The sequence below is a fragment of the Podarcis erhardii genome, assembly GCF_964252035.2.
Source record: "Podarcis erhardii genome assembly, chromosome: 14".
Lineage (NCBI taxonomy): Eukaryota > Metazoa > Chordata > Lepidosauria > Squamata > Lacertidae > Podarcis > Podarcis erhardii.
Window position 1 is genome coordinate 52,717,223 of NC_138503.1, and position 16,915 is coordinate 52,734,137.

The following is a 16,915-nucleotide window of genomic DNA, read 5'->3' on the forward strand; positions in this document are numbered from 1 at the left end:
GTAATTGTTCGGTGCATGTGTACGGTTGTTTGATGTAGACATGAACTTTCCTATTCAAGGCAGTCTTTAAGGTATCAAGGGTTAGGGTACAGAGGCACATCCACGTCCCCAGTGGACAGGCAGAAGGCGAAAGGAAAGTAATTGCCTGATGGTAAGACTGAGGAAAGGCAAGACAAGGTGGTAGCAGACAGGTGCATGAGCCAAAAGGTACACTGATAAACAATCTAGCAGGTCAAGAGAGAAACAGGTACACTGGTCCAACAGGAACTTTGTCTTTCTCGGGAGACAAGATGCTCACATTGTGAAGAATCAGGCTGAAATCTGAGGCTCCATAAGCTCAAGTGAAACCACAACGGTTTCTTCAATCGACCAACATTGCTGAACCAGTGAGCTTCAGAGGATACAACTTTTGGCAAGCTGTCCTGCTGAAACACAGGCAATGGCATGCTTGGGCCCAGTCAGTAGAACCTGTGTGTGTGTGTGTGTGTGTGTGTGTGTGTGTGTGTGTGTTTGAGATTCCTGGTGTGTTATCGGGAACAGATCTTGATCTGAGATGAAGATGCCTGCCCAGACCTTTCTCCAGCATTGCATTGGGAAGAGAGGTATTACAGAAAGCATTGAATGGAGCTGGGTGGAAAATGTGAGCTCACTCCTCTCAAAATCTGTGACTGCACTTCAGATCATGTCCCAACCCCCCTTCATGCCAGGACATTTTGCCTTGCTCTTTCCAGGCAGAGTCTAGCACTTTCATGCCCCATGTCCAGGCTTCCCCCCTCCCTGAACTTTAGTGCTCAGTTGAAGCAAACTCAGTTCAGGTTTTCTGCAGATTGAAGCTCATTCTGATTGAGCTTTGAAGAGTGGGTTTTTGCAGGCAAAGCATTGGAGGTTGGGGTAAGTGCTCAGACATGGAGCTTTCAGTTGTAGACTGTGCCTGGAAAGAGCCAAGTGTGGATAAGAACAAGCTCTAAATGTGTTCCCACTGCACCTCTGCTGTTATCTACCCCTCCCTGCAAAAGAGATAACAGAGGTGGGGGGGGGGGTCTAACTAAAGGATGCTAATGAATCCTGTCTATTAACACCACCACCCCTTTCTTCCTGCGGAAAGCAGGAGTGGGGACTTGCAGGGAAGAGGGTGCTCTGCTTCACACATTTGGACTTTTGCAATGCTCAAATAGTTTTGCAGGAGGAATTCAGGAGTGAATGGGTTTGCAGATAGGAGGAAGCTTGAGCGGGGTGTGTCCATTGCATCCCCCCCACATGTCCAAAGAACTTCTGGATTGTGGCTGTAATGTGGAGGATACTATTCCTCTTGGACAGCAACTCTGCAGTTGTAAAGATGAGTGACTCCAGTTTGTGCGGCTTTCATGTGTCAAGTTTACTTTGGATCATCTTTGTTTTAAAACCCGTATTGGCTGCAGTGTACATTCAGTGTCTCTTCTGAAAACTCTCCATTAAGAGCATTCATAAGTGATGTGCAAAGTGCATAATAGCTTAAGAAGCCCCTTTTAGCATAACACATGAAAAACAGCATGCATGGGAGCATCTAGTGCTGTTCTCTGGACAGGCAAATCAACTGCAAAGTTGAATGTGCACTGATTCCAAGTTGGAAAAGTTGTTTAAGTAAATTAGCCCTCACTGAGCATATTGTCAAGAACCCTATAATCTTAGTTTTACCTGAGATGATCATAAAATGCCTGGCTGTTATAAATCCACCAACATCAGGGCGAGCTCCTTTGAAAATAAACCATTTGCAATGCAAATGACCCTACAACTATCTTTGGGCTTCCAAGCAAGCTTTGGGCTGGTGTTTCTCCCTGTGTCACCTGGGAATTGGATGTAAATGGAGTTTCAAAGGCAGGGGTAGGGTCTGTGGCTCCATATCAGGAGGCAGAAATCCCCAGAGGTGCCCGCAAGCCTTGGGATGTGCTGAAAGTTGGCCTTTGAATCCCATCCTTATCTTTAAGCTGCCACAGTTTGTCTCATCTCTCTCTCTCTCTTGCTGCAGCAGACTAGCGCAGCTGATGTTCTGGGGGTCATTCCCATTATATATGTCTACATAGATAGATATATCCTTCCCAAAGTGCACTTCGGGTTGAGTTTTGGAAAACCCAGGGCCCCCACTGGCCTCTATACAACAGAAATGATTAACTGTAAAAGCTGCTCACCTCCTCAGCAAACTCAGAGGATTTATTTTGCTGAGCAAACCCGCTGCGGCTAGTGGAGCATTTTAGTGTGGAGAGCTGGGAGCGCCTGATAAGCTTCCCCGGCTTTGTCCCTGATACATTCCGTGCATTTGCTGCACAGGTAGGATAGATGCTCAAAGCAGGTTCAGGCAGCTGGGCCTCTCATAGGTGGGGTAGGGGAATGGCGGGAGGGAGGCCCCCACTCGCTCCTTTGCAGCACAGCAGTGCCTCTGTGGCAAGCCAGGCGAGGAAGAACTTCCAGCAACAGAACGTGTTCTCTGCTTGTTTCTCACTTTAATGCCTGTTTCCTTTATATATCCATATTTAGTACCAGGCGAACCACCAAATTCTGTTTCCGTGACCCCGCATACCACGTCTTCTGTCCTCGTGCAGTGGAAGGTTAGTAGCATATAAAAGTTGGGGGGAGTGCAGAAAAGCAGGCTCTTGGGAAATACACAAGGGCTGGCGGTCCAAACGATTCCTACTTTTTTCCAGTCACTCGTGGGGGCAGAGGGGAAGTTGCACACCTCTAACCTTCTGAGAAGGCTGCAAGACTAAAAGCCCGCAGCCACTGGATGCCCTCCCAGCCAAGACCTTGCATGCACACGAACCAGAATTTGCCCTGAGACCACACACTTTGGTTGAGTCTCCCTGCAATTCATCACTATCTATGTTAACAGTGGCTGCTGTCTCACTGATATCTATTGTGGTGTGGCTTAGCTTGCGCAGAAGACCTTGTTCATGCAGCATTAACACTCTCAGTTACAACATGCTGAACAAATGCAAGGTGTGTTGAATATTTTCACCCAAGGAGGTGTGTGTAGGCATCAATCAGCAGCTCACCTCCCAGTCGGTCGTATAATGGAAGAAACGGAAATGCAGACAGAGGACCGCGAAAGGCCACGTGTTAGGAATAAAGGCCAATCCTGTTGATAGATTTTGGGTGGATAATACATGTGAAATAGGTGGTAGTTTAGATAATTGCGTGCTTTTTATTTCATGAAAATGTAATGGGATAGTTGCACTCGAGCCACATCGAAAGAACTGAAGGCAATTACATGTCATTACCACGCTTATGTTATTTGGGTGCTCAGCAATTTAGACGCGAGGTAGTTTTCAGATGAAAAAAAAAATGTAAAATAAGCTTAAACTAGCTAAATGCTGAGGAAACACAGTCAAAACAGCAGTTATCATAGGTTACTCAGCACAAGGCAATGTTTTAACATGCTGTTTGGAACTGCACTGAAGCTTCTCAGCTCATTGTTTCGACCCACGTTGGAATGAATTGAGACTTCTTTGTAGAATGAGGTGATGGTTCTGTAGTTCAAGAGTGATTTCAAAATCCCTTTAGTGTTAAATTTAACTTGGGTGCTTTGTTCTAGTCCATTTCTGGTTTTGATCCAATAATTTGTCCAAATTTTGCAGCGTAAACAAATAGCCATTCTCACTCCTCCAGACCTGGCTGGCTGCTACTCATAATCACTTTTACCTGCCTCTGCAGATCCTCTGGGCCTCTCATAGAGATAGACAGAAAATCCTAAATAATCCATTACCATCAAAAGCTGGGTTTTGTCCATGAAAGTCGGATAAGAGCAGGATGCCCTGACCTTTCAGCAAAGTACCTTTTCCAAGGCAGAAGTATGATTATCAGGGAGGCAGAAAAGAAAGAGCTTCCCTTGCCATTTATCTCTTAGGTCCCTTTGTGCCAGGTATCTAAATAGCTTCTGATTCTGACATAAGATCTGGACTCCAGAGGGAATCCTGCTTGCTTGCTTTTTAATCGGGCTTGATGTGGATCAGGAGGCTTTTATGAGGGACAGGAAAAATAGAAATTGGGAGTGGGGGTGCTGTGGAGCCCTCGTTATCAGAAACTTGATTATCAAAAACTACTTGTTAATTGAACTGGCTGCATTTCCCCTACGTAGATTCTGATCAAGGCAGCCCTATGTAAACAGCCCTCATTCTTATTCACATTTTTAATTAACCAAATGTTACGGATGGTCCCCCAGGCTGTTCAGAAAGTTGGCCTCAGGCAGATGACACAAGACTGTATCAAAATATGTTACTTGCAAGAGTCCTTGAGGCCTCGAGATCAACCCCAACCTGGAATTAGGAGAGCAAATACAATATTCAGAGCCCCAGAAGTGATAAGAAGTTATGGGAGTCTGAGATGAGACCATTGCTATTTTATTCCAGGGGCTGCAGTATAATAGACCCAGGTGTTGGAGGAAATAGGAATGTAAAGAATACAAATCTTTTACTTCATATATGCATGTCTGTACTGGAGTCAAGCTTAATGCGTTGTGGAAATGGAAGAGACTATTCCTGGCCCACCTTGACTGCACCAAGCATATATTTGGGAGATGAGGCAGATGCGTGCATGAAGAAAACAATGGATGTGTGGACCCAATTCATCCATCAGTACAGGACTGGTGACTGGGAAGGTGGAGTTGTTGTAATCCATAAGGGTTACATGTCTCTTTTAATGAGTTCCCTGTCTAAGATGCAGCCACGTTGAAGCACGGATACAGCTAGTGTCAAGCAACTGAGCCACAAGAGGGATTCTGCTCAGCTCCCTATTGCCCTGCTGCTTCACAGCCTCCACTACCAAGGTGACAGGTGCAATGTTGAGGATCTCTGGGTAGGCTTCAGTTACAAATGCTGACGTCTCCTTAATCAGCGCAGCTCAGGATTTCACAGACACCGTGGCAACCATGGGTCTGTCTCAATGTCTGTTAGTCCCAACAGCTGCTGCAGTTCATACATTGGACCCAGTTTTCTGTACTGGACAGGATGAAGTTGATCTTTGGGGAAGAACTCCTTGGTGCCTCTTTATCATTGGCGGTTCTCAGCCTGGTTGAGGTTGGACTTGCTCTTATTTCAAACCTCCTTCACGTGGTTAAAAGCTCAATTGTGATAGTCCGCACATACCTCAAACTTAATGGAGCCAGATGGTCTTCTGTTGGCCCTAAGGCAGCATCCAGTTTACTCTCTGTTATCTTTGTGAGTTCCTGGAACACACAAGCTGTTAGCGCAATAGCTCCACAGAACCCCCTCCCCTGTTTATCAGAAGTCATTCGTCTCCCTGATGTCCTACAGATTTGCAAGGAACATAAGAGCAGAGACAGCGTCTAGAGCTCAGGTGGATGGAAACTTATGACATTTCTGACTGCATCTGGCTCATCCCCAAACATTCAACTGAGTTTTCATGGGTGAGGAAAGAAATGCCCCAGCTTAGCCTCTATCCATGTGAGATGCTGGATGCCCCAGTGGCATGCCGTGATAGTACTGCTTAGTACTTTGAGGATAAAATCACTGAGATAATTCCTGGCCTGGATTCTGCTTTGGGATCCGGGTCCAAAGCAGAGTCATCATCCAGAGTGTCATCTTGGATGAAAATGAGTTATGAGTGCTTGCTTGGTCCTTGTCCTTGGCTGGTGAAGCCTTGCTGAAGGTTATCATTAAATGCATATTGTGTGAGGGAGTAATGCAAGACCTCTATTATCGAAGGCACCACGCAGCCCATTGACTTGGTGAAATTATGCACTAGTTTCAAACTTTACATTCCTAGCCAAGGTTGGCAAGTGGGCCATCACTTAACAACTCTGTAATGTCTCAGACGAACTGGATCCATTTTTGATTTGCGTCTCAGGTTTGGGATGGAAACCACCTTTGTCACTCTTGTTGATGTCCTGTGTTGGCATAGATAAACCCTACGTGACAACCTTTACCTTCAGGGAGTGTGACCCTGGATCTGCCAGTGACCTTTGACTCTTCTGCAGTGGTTCTGCTCCTAGCTGATGGGGCAATTTCACAAAAGACTGTTGGTTTTCCCTGGAGAAGTTTGCCATTGGGATCCCATGTGGTCAGGTCAAACTGTATTGCCTCCATGTGGCTCCATCTTGTCCCCCTTGCTTTTCAACATCTACCTGAAATCACTGAGTGAAACTGTTCAGGCAGAGAGGCTCCCATATACGAAGTATTGCAAAGGATGATGGGATGGGATACTCAAGTCACCTCCCAGACTGTGGCTGCAGGTTATGTCCCAGCAGCCTTTTAGGTACAGGACACCTTGAATGTTGCTGTGCCTCTTGCCCCAAGAAGCTGATTGGAGATGCTTGTGGTGTCCTGGATAGTCTCTTTCATGTCCTTTTGACTTTGCAAAGGATGCTCCTTTTCGGCCATGCAGTGAAATATCTTGGGCTATCACCAGGGCATCTCCACTTCATCTTAAAGCAAGTCTGCATGGATGACTATTTTAACAACCAACATTTAGGCTGAATCTCATTTATGGACTAATACTGGGCACAAGCCTTATCTTACCTAACCTATTTTTCCCTGGGACATTTTGCAGCCTCCAAATGCTGAGAGCCTGAATGGTCTTCTCTTGGGATATCGCATTTATTACCGGGAGTTGGAGTATGAAAGCACGGTCCCAGGACTGGAGTCCAAGGTCATTAAAAACCCTTCGGCTTTACGAGCAGAGCTTACAGGTGAGCAGCCAGTGGTGTGTGTGCCTTCCCCCCACTATATGCAGTCCAGTTATTTACCATTCAGCAGTGGCGTAGCGTGGGTTGTCAGCACCCGGGGCAAGGCAAGTAATTTGCGCCCCCTAACCCATGGATTTGCGCCCCCTAACCCTAACCCCCAGGTGTTGCACCCGGTGCGGCCGGCCCCCCTGCACCCCCCATGCTACGCCACTGCCATTCAGCTCAGTCTCCAGTGGCTTTAGAAGGTGCACTGAATTGTTTGGCATCTGTATCAAGATGGGCAAGTGCTGAAAATGGTTACTGGAGGGGAAACAAGAGGAAGACAGGCACATGCTCTGAAGCTCCCTCTGCTAACTGGCCGGTGGATTTACGGTATCTCCAGTGGGGTCACTCAGGGGGCCTGCTGTCCTTCCTCTCCCACCTTCAGTTATTGCTTCCTGCTTTCTGCTGTTTCCATGTTGTGGCTATCTCGATAGTAAATCAGGTGTTCAGAGCTCCATCAAATTAAAGGCTTTATTGATTGGGAGAGAAGAGCAAAGGGTGGGGGGAGGGGGAGACCCTGAGCCATGCCAGTCAGAGCATCGTCTGCCACGCCATCAGAGGCGCTGCTCTCTGAGGATGTTGCAGACAGTAATGTGAATAAGTAAATGCATAACATGGAATTTCCAGGAGGGTGGGGGTGTTGTCTTTCTGTCTCCTTGTTTCACACTCTCTTGCACAAATCCCCTGTGTTCCAGCCCTGGCAGGATCTGGAGGGGGCCTTCTGCCCTAGAGCAGCCTTGCCTGGTGCCTGTTTGTTCCGCGACTCTAAGGACATCTTACGCTTCCTCATATTGCCTGCTTGTTTGATTTCTCTCTGTGGCAAGGAGGCTGAGCAAGCCCTCGTGACTGATGATCTTTCGACACGTTATCTAGAAAGTGATGTGGCTTTTATTGCCTGTCAAGGTGCAGTCCTCAAGCTTAAAGCTGTCTCTGCGTGCGCCGCATCATTTCCCGCCGCCTGTGCTGTACATCATGTGCAATAACTGTTTTCCTTGCCCTCTTAACAACTTTCTGCTTTGCTTACCCTGAATAGCCCAAAGCCGCTTCAAGACAGTGAACAGCAGCTCTGCATTAACGACATATGAATTAACACGTAAGTGCATGCGGATGTACAGACACAGAGAGAGAGAGACACACACACACAGAGAGAGAGAGAGAGAGAGAGAGAGAGAGAGAGAGAGTGCGAGCTGCTATACTGGGGAAGAGGCGAGATTCCTGGGGACCTTTTTAGGGCCTTATACCAGGGCCACATTAACACCATACTTTTAATGTGTTGTGATACCACTTCAAACAACCATGCTCCCCCAAAGGATTCTGGGTGCTGTAGTTTGTTAAAGGTGATGAGCATTGTTAGGGGGGTTGGTTGTTAAACTACTGTGGGAATTGTCACTCTGGGAGGGAAATAGGGGGTCTCCTAATAGCTCTCATGAATTTTCATGAAATCTGTCCACAGTGATTTTGTGGCCTGCCTCGGTCCCGTTTTCTTGCACGTTGCGTGGGAAATATTATCACCCTTCCAACAGCAAAAAAACAAACAAACCCCGAAACAAATGCTCTTGTGTATGAACTGGCAGGAGTTTGAAAGTCCGTAAAAATGTCTGTTTCATATAATATATCAGATGGTTTTATTTATTATGCCGGCAAAATTTAAGCAGTAAATCAGATACCATCAGCTGTCTGTCTACCTGAAACCGGCAGGCAACACACTGCTCTCTGACTCAGATACGTGGGCAGAATACTGGTAAATACTTCGGGAAATCTGAAATTAGAAGGGCTCATTATTGAACTCGTGAAACTGTTCCTACGATAATGGTTTGCTGCGACTCTCGGTGATGCCGAAGCTGAAGGGTAACTTGCCAGTTGTGGAGGAACTGATATGCAAATAAAGAGCTTGAGAGCGATGCTTGCACAATTTCGTGACATTTCCATCCCAGCTGCCTGGCAGTATTTCGCTGGTGGGCTCCCCAGATGCTCCGTGTCCTCTGTAAGATGGGTGGCCTGATTTGAATATGCAAATCATGGCACCGCAAGTATCTGCAGGTCTCTGTGACCGAACGGACATGAATGTGATGCTCCTTTCTGCCACGATCTTGCTTATTAAATGTGCTCAGGGCTCCCCCCCTCCCCTGCCGCTCCTCTGTGGTCTCCCTCCTATTTTCCTTTTGCCATCCCCTTCCTGCCTCTGTCAGTGCTCGTTCCTGAGTTTGAGCTCAGGAATGGTTGCCCAGTGGCCAAAGGCAAAGCTGGTGATGTCAAAATCTTTTCTCGGTGTTGTGTGCTCAGCATTCAAGCTATGATTGCCTGGGGGAAAGGACGTCTCTACACACACACACACACACACACACACACCCCTCCAAATAAGACTCTTGTGTTTCCAAGCACGCTTCTTGTGCTCTGTCAGTTCCTCTGGACCCAATGCCTCTGGGGAGGAGACCATAATGGCCTCTGCTATGGCTAATGGTCTCTGCTGTGGATGCATCTTAAGGATGACTAGGATGTGGTCCTCCTTGCTGCATGTAACATAAGATAAAGGGTTCAACCATGTGCAAACAGCCTCTCAGAATCCCCCACTGTTATTTATGGGCAGAGAAACTGCACAAGGCAATGACCATTTCTTGTGTGGGGGAAAGAAGAGAAGTTCAACAGTTTCTCAGCTTCAACACTGAGCTTTGGTCTAAATGCCGGACACTGTAAATTTGTGAGATGAGCTAGGGAGCTCCAAAAGAGAATTCTCACATCTTCACCACACTGTCATTCCCAGTATTCTTTGCGGGGAATGGTTTGAACTGAGATGAAAGCAAAATAATGTCTCCTCCTAGAGATCCAACTAGAATATCAGAGTAATATCAGAGTGATTTGATACCTTTCCATTTATTCACCTGTCTTCTGGGCTACTGAGAACTTTTAAGTGGGACATCAAATATGTTTGTAACCCAATTGTTTTACCTTTCCAGAGCTGAAAAAGTACAAGAGATACGAAGTTGTCATGACAGCATACAATATTGTTGGAGAGAGCCCTGCCAGCACTCCTGTGGAAGTCTTTGTTGGGGAAGCGGGTAAGTAAGCTGGCTGCTAAAATCCTATAATGTAGATCAGACTCTAAGAAAGGACTCTAAGGAGAACTCCAAGGAAGCCCCTAGTGGAGCTGGTGGCAGCTGGTACCCCAGAGCCAGTATATTTAAACGTGTATGAAAGAAGCACAGAGCAGAATAGTTTGGTTCTCTGGAATAATAATAATAATAATAATAATTTATTATTTATACCCCGCCCATCTGGCTGAGTTTCCCCAGCCACTCTGGGCGGCTCCCAATCAGTATTAAAAACAATACAGCATTACATATTAAAAACATCCCTGAACAGGGCTGCCTTAAGATGTCTTCTGAACGTCAGGTAATTCTTTATCTCTTTGACATCTGATGGGAGGGCGTTCCACAGGGCGGGCGCCACTACCGAGAAGGCCCTCTGTCTGGTTCCCTGTAACCTCACTTCTCGCAATGAGGGAACCGCCAGAAGGCCCTCGGCGCTGGATCTCAGTGTCCGGGCTGAACGATGGGGGTGGAGACGCTCCTTCAGGTATACAGGACCGAGGCCGTTTAGGGCTTTAAAGGTCAGCACCAACACTTTGAATTGTGCTCGGAAACGTACTGGGAGCCAATGCAGATCTCTCAGAACCGGTGTTATGTGGTCCCGGCGGCCACTCCCAGTCACCAGTCTAGCTGCCGCATTCTGGATTAATTGCAGTTTCCGGGTCACCTTCAAAGGTAGCCCCACGTAGAGCGCATTGCAGTAGTCCAAGCGTGAGATAACTAGAGCATGCACCACTCTGGCGAGACAGTCCGCGGGGAGGTAGGGTCTTAGCCTGCGTACCAGGTGGAGCTGGTAGACAGCTGCCCTGGACACAGAGTTAATCTGCGCCTCCATGGACAGCTGTGAGTCCAAAATGACTCCCAGGCTGCGCACCTGGTCCTTCAGGGGCACAGTTACCCCATTCAGGACCAGGGAATCCTCCACACCTGCCCGCCTCCTGTCCCCCAAAAACAGTACTTCTGTCTTGTCAGGATTCAACCTCAATCTGTTAGCCGCCATCCAACCTCCAACCGCCTCCAGGCACTCACACAGGACCTTCACCGCCTTCACTGGTTCTGATTTAAAGGAGAGGTAGAGCTGGGTGTCATCTGCATACTGATGAACACCCAGTCCAAACCCCCTGATGATCTCTCCCAGCGGCTTCATATAGATATTAAAAAGCATGGGGGAGAGGACAGAACCCTGAGGCACCCCACAAGTGAGAGCCCAGGGGTCTGAACATTCATCCCCCACCACCACCTTCTGGACACGGCCCAGGAGGAAGGAGCGGAACCACTGTATAACAGTGCCCCCAGCTCCCAGCCCCTCTAGACGGTCCAGAAGGATGTTATGGTCGATGGTGTCAAAGGCCGCTGAGAGATCCAGCAGAACTAGGAAACAGCTCTCACCTTTGTCCCTAGCCCGCCGGAGATCATCAACCAGCGCGACCAAGGCAGTTTCAGTCCCATGGTGAGGCCTGAATCCCGATTGGAAGGGATCCAAATGGTCCGTTTCCTCCAGGCGTGCTTGGAGTTGTTCAGCAACCACCCGCTCAATCACCTTGCCCAAGAATGGCAGATTTGAGACTGGGCGATAGTTGGCCAAATTGGCCGGGTCTAAAGATGTTTTTTTAAGAAGCGGTTTAATGACCGCCTCTTTCAGCGGGTCTGGGAAGGCTCCCTCATGGAGGGAAGCGTTCACCACCCCGCAAAGCCCATCGCCCAGCCCTTCCCGGCTCGCTTTTATCAGCCAGGATGGGCAAGGATCAAGGAGACAGGTGGTCGGTTTCACTCGTCCAAGCAGCCTGTCCACATCCTCGGAGGTAACAGATTGGAATTGATCCCATGTAACAGGACCAGACAGAACTCTAGCACTCTCCCGCCCTGGCCCTGCTCCCACGGTGGAGTCTACCTCCTTCTGAATCTGAGCGATTTTATCTGCAAAAAACTTTGCAAAAGCATTGCAGGAGATCTTGGGGTCCCTACCAGGCCCCATTGGTACAGGTGGTTCTGATAGATTGCGAACCACCTGAAAAAGTCTCCTGCTGCTGTTTTCTGCGGATGCAATGGAGGCGGTGAAGAAGGCCCTCTTCGCCGTCGCCATTGCCACTTGGTAGGCTCGACGTTGAGCTCTAACCCGTGTCCGGTCTGATTCAGAATGAGTTTTCCGCCACCGGCGCTCTAGCCGTCTCAACGATTGTTTCATCACCCTCAGCTCCGGGGAAAACCACGGGGCTGTCCGGGCTCCATGCAATCGGAGAGGGCGCTTCGGAGCCAGACAGTCAATAGCCCTGGTTAACTCCGCATTCCAGCGGGCCACCAGGGAATCAGCTGAAAGGCCATCAACTTGGGATAGAGCATCCCCTACCACTCTCTGGAAGCCAATTGGATCCATTAAGTGGCAGGGGCGGACCATCCGAATCGGTCCCACCTCCCTGCGGAGGGGAAGGGTTGCGGAGAAGTCCAGTTGCACCAGGAAGTGATCTGACCATGGCACTTCTTTTGTTTCACTTTTAGTTAATGTCAGATCACCAGCATCCGTAGAGGTAAACACCAAGTCTAAGGCATGTCCGTGGCTATGAGTTGGGCCAGACTTATTCAGGGACAGCCCCATGGAGGCCATGCTTTCCACGAAGTCCCGAGCGGCCCCTTGTAAGGTCGTGTCGGCATGGATGTTAAAATCCCCCAGGACAACCAGGCTAGGTGTCTCCAGGAGCATATCCGCCACGACCTGAAGCAGCTCGGGCAGGGAATCCTTGGTGCAGCGGGGAGGTCGGTACACCAGTAGGAATCCTGTACTGCCCCTATTGCCCAACTTCCAGAACATGCACTCAGAAAACTGGGTCTTCCCAATAGGACGCCTGGTGCAGACTAATGACTTCCTAAAAATCACTGCAACCCCCCCTCCCCGCCCACATGACCTGGGTTGCTGTGCGTAAGAGAAACCTGGTGGACAAGCAGCGGCAAGGGCAGGCCCATCTGCTTCATCCAACCAAGTCTCTGTTACACATGCCAGATCAAATCCTCCATCCATGATCAAGTCATGGATGGCAGTGGTCTTATGAATCATTGACCTGGCATTGCACAGCAACACTTTCAGGTCATGTGGGTATCCCTTGCTGATTCTAGTATCCATCCGGTCAGGACCAGACCCGGAGGCAGGAATAGTCCTCAGACAACGACTAAACCTGCCTCCTCTGTAATGACATGGTCTGGTCTTAGCGTAACTCCTCCTCCTACCCGTGATCACTGAGATCGGTTGTCCCAGTGCATTCCCCCCTGTGGAACATGCCCCAGCCATTTTGTGGGCTGGGGCCCACTCCCCGGCAGCCCTGACCCCTCCCCCTAAGAACAAAATAACAACTTATACAAACAAACAAAACTAATAAAACAATACAAACAAAAAATGTAAAAATTACAAGATCATAAAAAAAAAAAATTCCCCAAACCCAACCAAACATCCATCCCACCCCCACCCCCCACATACAAAAAATCCAAAAGAATTTTTTTTAAAAAACATTTTAAAGTGGAAGTGAGATTGGTGGCATATGAATAATAAAATGATGATGATGATGATGATGATTTTGTAAGCAAAAAAAGCAAGATGCAGAAATCAGTTTGAAAATGCATGGAGAATTTTTTGAAGTCTGTAGAAAATCCTGCATGGGGAGCAGGCTTTTAGCTCTAGCTCTCTGTCCTTCCCAGCATTACCCAAAGCAGAATAAAATATGTAAGGCGGCCATGATTACAAAATCCATTCTGTAACGTAAGAGAAATCAGGCAAATTCACTCAGCTTGTGTAACATAGACCTGCTGCAGGATTCAACTTTTCTTGGTGCAGAATTTGGTTTGCCTGTGAGCAGAATTTTAACTATCATTTAACCCAAAGCGTACATGAAAATATTTTGCGTGTGCGTGATGACGCGGTGCAGGCAGACACAGCCTTTGGCATCTGATGCTGAACGAATGGCATATTTTCCTGAAGATCATTTAGGACCAAGTCCCTTTTCAATGCAGATAAGCTTGGTCAGAGCTGGGAGCAGAGCAGAAATGCCCCTGCCTTAGATTTGCCGTGCGCTGCCAGCTAAAACAACGGAATCTCATTTCAACCTTCCTCTGCACCTTCTCAGAGATTCATTCCTCCATGCATTTATCCTCCATGTGGATGGGATGGCTGGGTCTGCCTCTAGTGGTCACCTGTGTAGTCCATGCATTGGGCAGGATGTCTGCCAAGGGGGTGGTTCTGTGCAGGTTGCTGCATTCATATAGGTGCCCCTTAACAGATGCTGGATGTGTGAACATTGCAGTGAGTGGGGACCAAATACTCTGCAGAACAGAAAACAGGCCAGGAACTCATTACTGTGCTCATTATTCTGTTACACGCTCGTAAAAGGCAGAACTAATGATATGCACTGATACACTTGGAGCAACTCACAGTTTAATGCAATATCCATATACGAACATACAATAAAAGATAAATAAGGCCTATTAAGTCAGTGAAAATAATGTTTGTGGGGTGGGGGGGGAACAACTGTGCTTAAAGTAATATTATTGGGTCAGACACCATCTCTCAGCTTAATCTATAGAGCTATAGGATTGCAACAGTGTGTCTGTGAGCTCCTTGGAGGAAGGGGTTTGATGAACATTGGATGAATTCATACGTGCCTTCCACAAATGGACTTCAGTGTGTGACTGAGCTCAGGCTAGTGAGGGGAATACAGGGAGTGCCAAGTGGGACCCCCGTAGGCACCGTTTTCAGAAGGACATAGCGTGCGGTAGGGGTGATATCACTAAAATTGGGAGGGCCCCCTGCCTGAGATGAAGCCACTGGCGGAGGAAGAGAAGTGCGGGGGGAGCACACCGCCCCTGGCAGCGCGATCTCGGTGGGGTGCCATCGTGGCTGCCCCCCTCCCCTGCCTGCGGTGGGCACCATGCCCCTGCAGCCAGCCTGCCATGCCCCCAGGACACGCATCACACCCCTAGGACACGCGTCATGCCCCTGTGGGTGGAGTGCCACGCCCCTGGGCGGCATCCAACCCCGCCCCTGCCTGCTCTCCGCCCACCCACCCCCCACTGGATGAAGCTTGTAGATTTCATACAGAGCTGCTCTGCCATTCCCACCATCATTCAAACAGAGACTGGGGCACAATGGATGGTTCACTAAACAGGATGCAGCCCGCTGCACACCATGCTGGGCTCCCCTTGAAATTGCTCCAGAAAGTGTACCTGGTGTAGGGTGCCACTACATTGAGATGGGATTATGTGTCACTCACCCTTAAAACACTGCACTGGCTGGCTGTGAGCCACTGGGCCCAATTGGAGGTGTCAGTTGTAGGGTCCTGGGCCACTTAGGGTTCTGTACAGAAGTGCTCAATGGAGCCCTTTCCCAGTACTGGGGTGAGGAAACCCTTCTCATGGCCTGGCCTGGGGCGGCTTGAGACAGGGCCTTTTTGGTGTCAGCACCCCCTTGGAATGCCCTCCTTACGTGGGGGTGCATGCAATTTCTCCACACACTGTCAAACTTTAGGGGTCAATTTATACATTTTTGCCTGCCCAAGCTGAGAGGACTTGACGTTTGCCCTGGGTCTTAATACTGAAGCTGTATAACATTAATATTTGAGTTTTGCGGGGGGGGGGGGTTTGGTTTTGCTTTAATTAAATATCGCATACAATTGCTATACTTGATCATTATTCACTGCCCAGGACTCTGTTTAGAGGAAGAAAGGAATAGAAATGAAATGAAATTGGCAGCAGCAGCATTTTGTGGCTATATGGGTGTGTTTGCCAATTTCAGGCAGGCAGAAAAACCAGTAGGGTCCACCCATGCCCTCTAGTTCACCTTGGTGGACAGCTCCCAAAATACCACAATGCAAATTTCATTCGTCCAGACTTTGCCAGCCTGGTGCCCTCTGGGTTCCCATCACCCCCAGCCAGCAGGGCCATAGGATGCTGGTGGCTGCTGTAGCCCCAGACATCTGGACACCCCCACCCCTGGCCAAAGCTGCATTAGGCCATTCGGTCAATGCCGACTCCCTTTCTGCTGCACAAGCTTATTTTTCCTGCTCTGTTCACCCGAATCTGCACTCTGGTCTGCCTTCCTGCGATGGAGGTTCCTTGCGTCAGATTTGACCCGTGCCCCCAGCTAATGCGACTCAATCTACTTTCACCTCTGTTACCCTGGTATTTCATATTTAACATGCAAAGGTTCCATTTCAAATTCCAGAATTATTTTCATTACAGTTTCATTAAATCCGAGATGTCTTGGGCCTTGGACAAGCTATTAGCTCCTTCTGACCTTTTCATTTCAAACATCACAGTAATGTTCTGTTATCTTTCCCTAAAACTCCATAAATTAATCAGGGCAGCTGTGCTCTCTCTGAGCGCTCTGGGGCAGTTCTTGCTATTGAGCTGTCAGTATTATATTCCTGCTGCTGTTCTGTCTTCCACCTGCAAAATATGACATTGAGTTGTAACACAGTGCCTGTTGAGCAACGTATGCTTTTATACAGGGAGGCTACATGATGTTAAGAGGGCATGTGGATGCGAAGGACATCTACCAGAAGCATCTTGGGTGGTTTCCTTGGAGGGCTCTATTCTTCAGCTGCTCCTGGTTCTGACCCTCATTTAAATACATCTTCAGCAGCAGAGGAAAATGAAATGTATAATGAGGTTTCTGCTGCAATTCTGTCCAGCCTCGGCCAAGCTCAGTGTCAGGCTGCAGAGTCTACTGGGTGTAACGTAAAAATAGCCTGCTGGATCAGGCCAATGGCCCAGCATCCTGTTCTCACTGAGATTAAATGAGGATTGGGGGAACCTGATATGCTACCTTGAGCTCCTTGGAGAAAAGGGTGTGATGTGAATGCAATAAATAAATAAGAAAACAAAACAAAACACTGAAAGTGGGAGCAGTCTAGTTTCGCGCTCTCTCTCTCTCTCTCTCTCTCACACACACACACACACACACACATACATATATACACACAAAGTGAAGAATAGTACCTGTGCATTTTGCCCCGTATCTCAGTTTTTAAAAATGTGAGAAGCCTACACTTATTTTTTAAAAAGGATAGAAGGAAGGGAGGGAGGGAGGGAGAAAGAAAGAAAGAAAGAAGGAAAGCTGGGAATCTGGGGCTTA

General features: G+C 48.2%; 1 protein-coding gene across 6 annotated transcripts in view; it reads left to right on the forward strand.

The window, feature by feature from the left end:
- The window catches only part of SDK1 (sidekick cell adhesion molecule 1), a 595,311-nt gene that overhangs the window by 521,735 nt on the left and 56,661 nt on the right, over nt 1–16,915 (forward strand). For 4 of the 6 annotated variants that reach the window (XM_081839463.1, XM_081839466.1, XM_081839464.1 and 1 more), the window contains exons 32-35: nt 2,512–2,582; nt 6,538–6,676; nt 7,749–7,808; nt 9,670–9,771. In XM_081839463.1, coding sequence (XP_081695589.1) covers nt 2,512–2,582; nt 6,538–6,676; nt 7,749–7,808; nt 9,670–9,771 — 372 coding nt within the window. The remainder of the gene's footprint in view (nt 1–2,511; nt 2,583–6,537; nt 6,677–7,748; nt 7,809–9,669; nt 9,772–16,915) is intronic. The other 2 variants (XM_081839467.1, XM_081839468.1) reach the window with 1 other exon arrangement.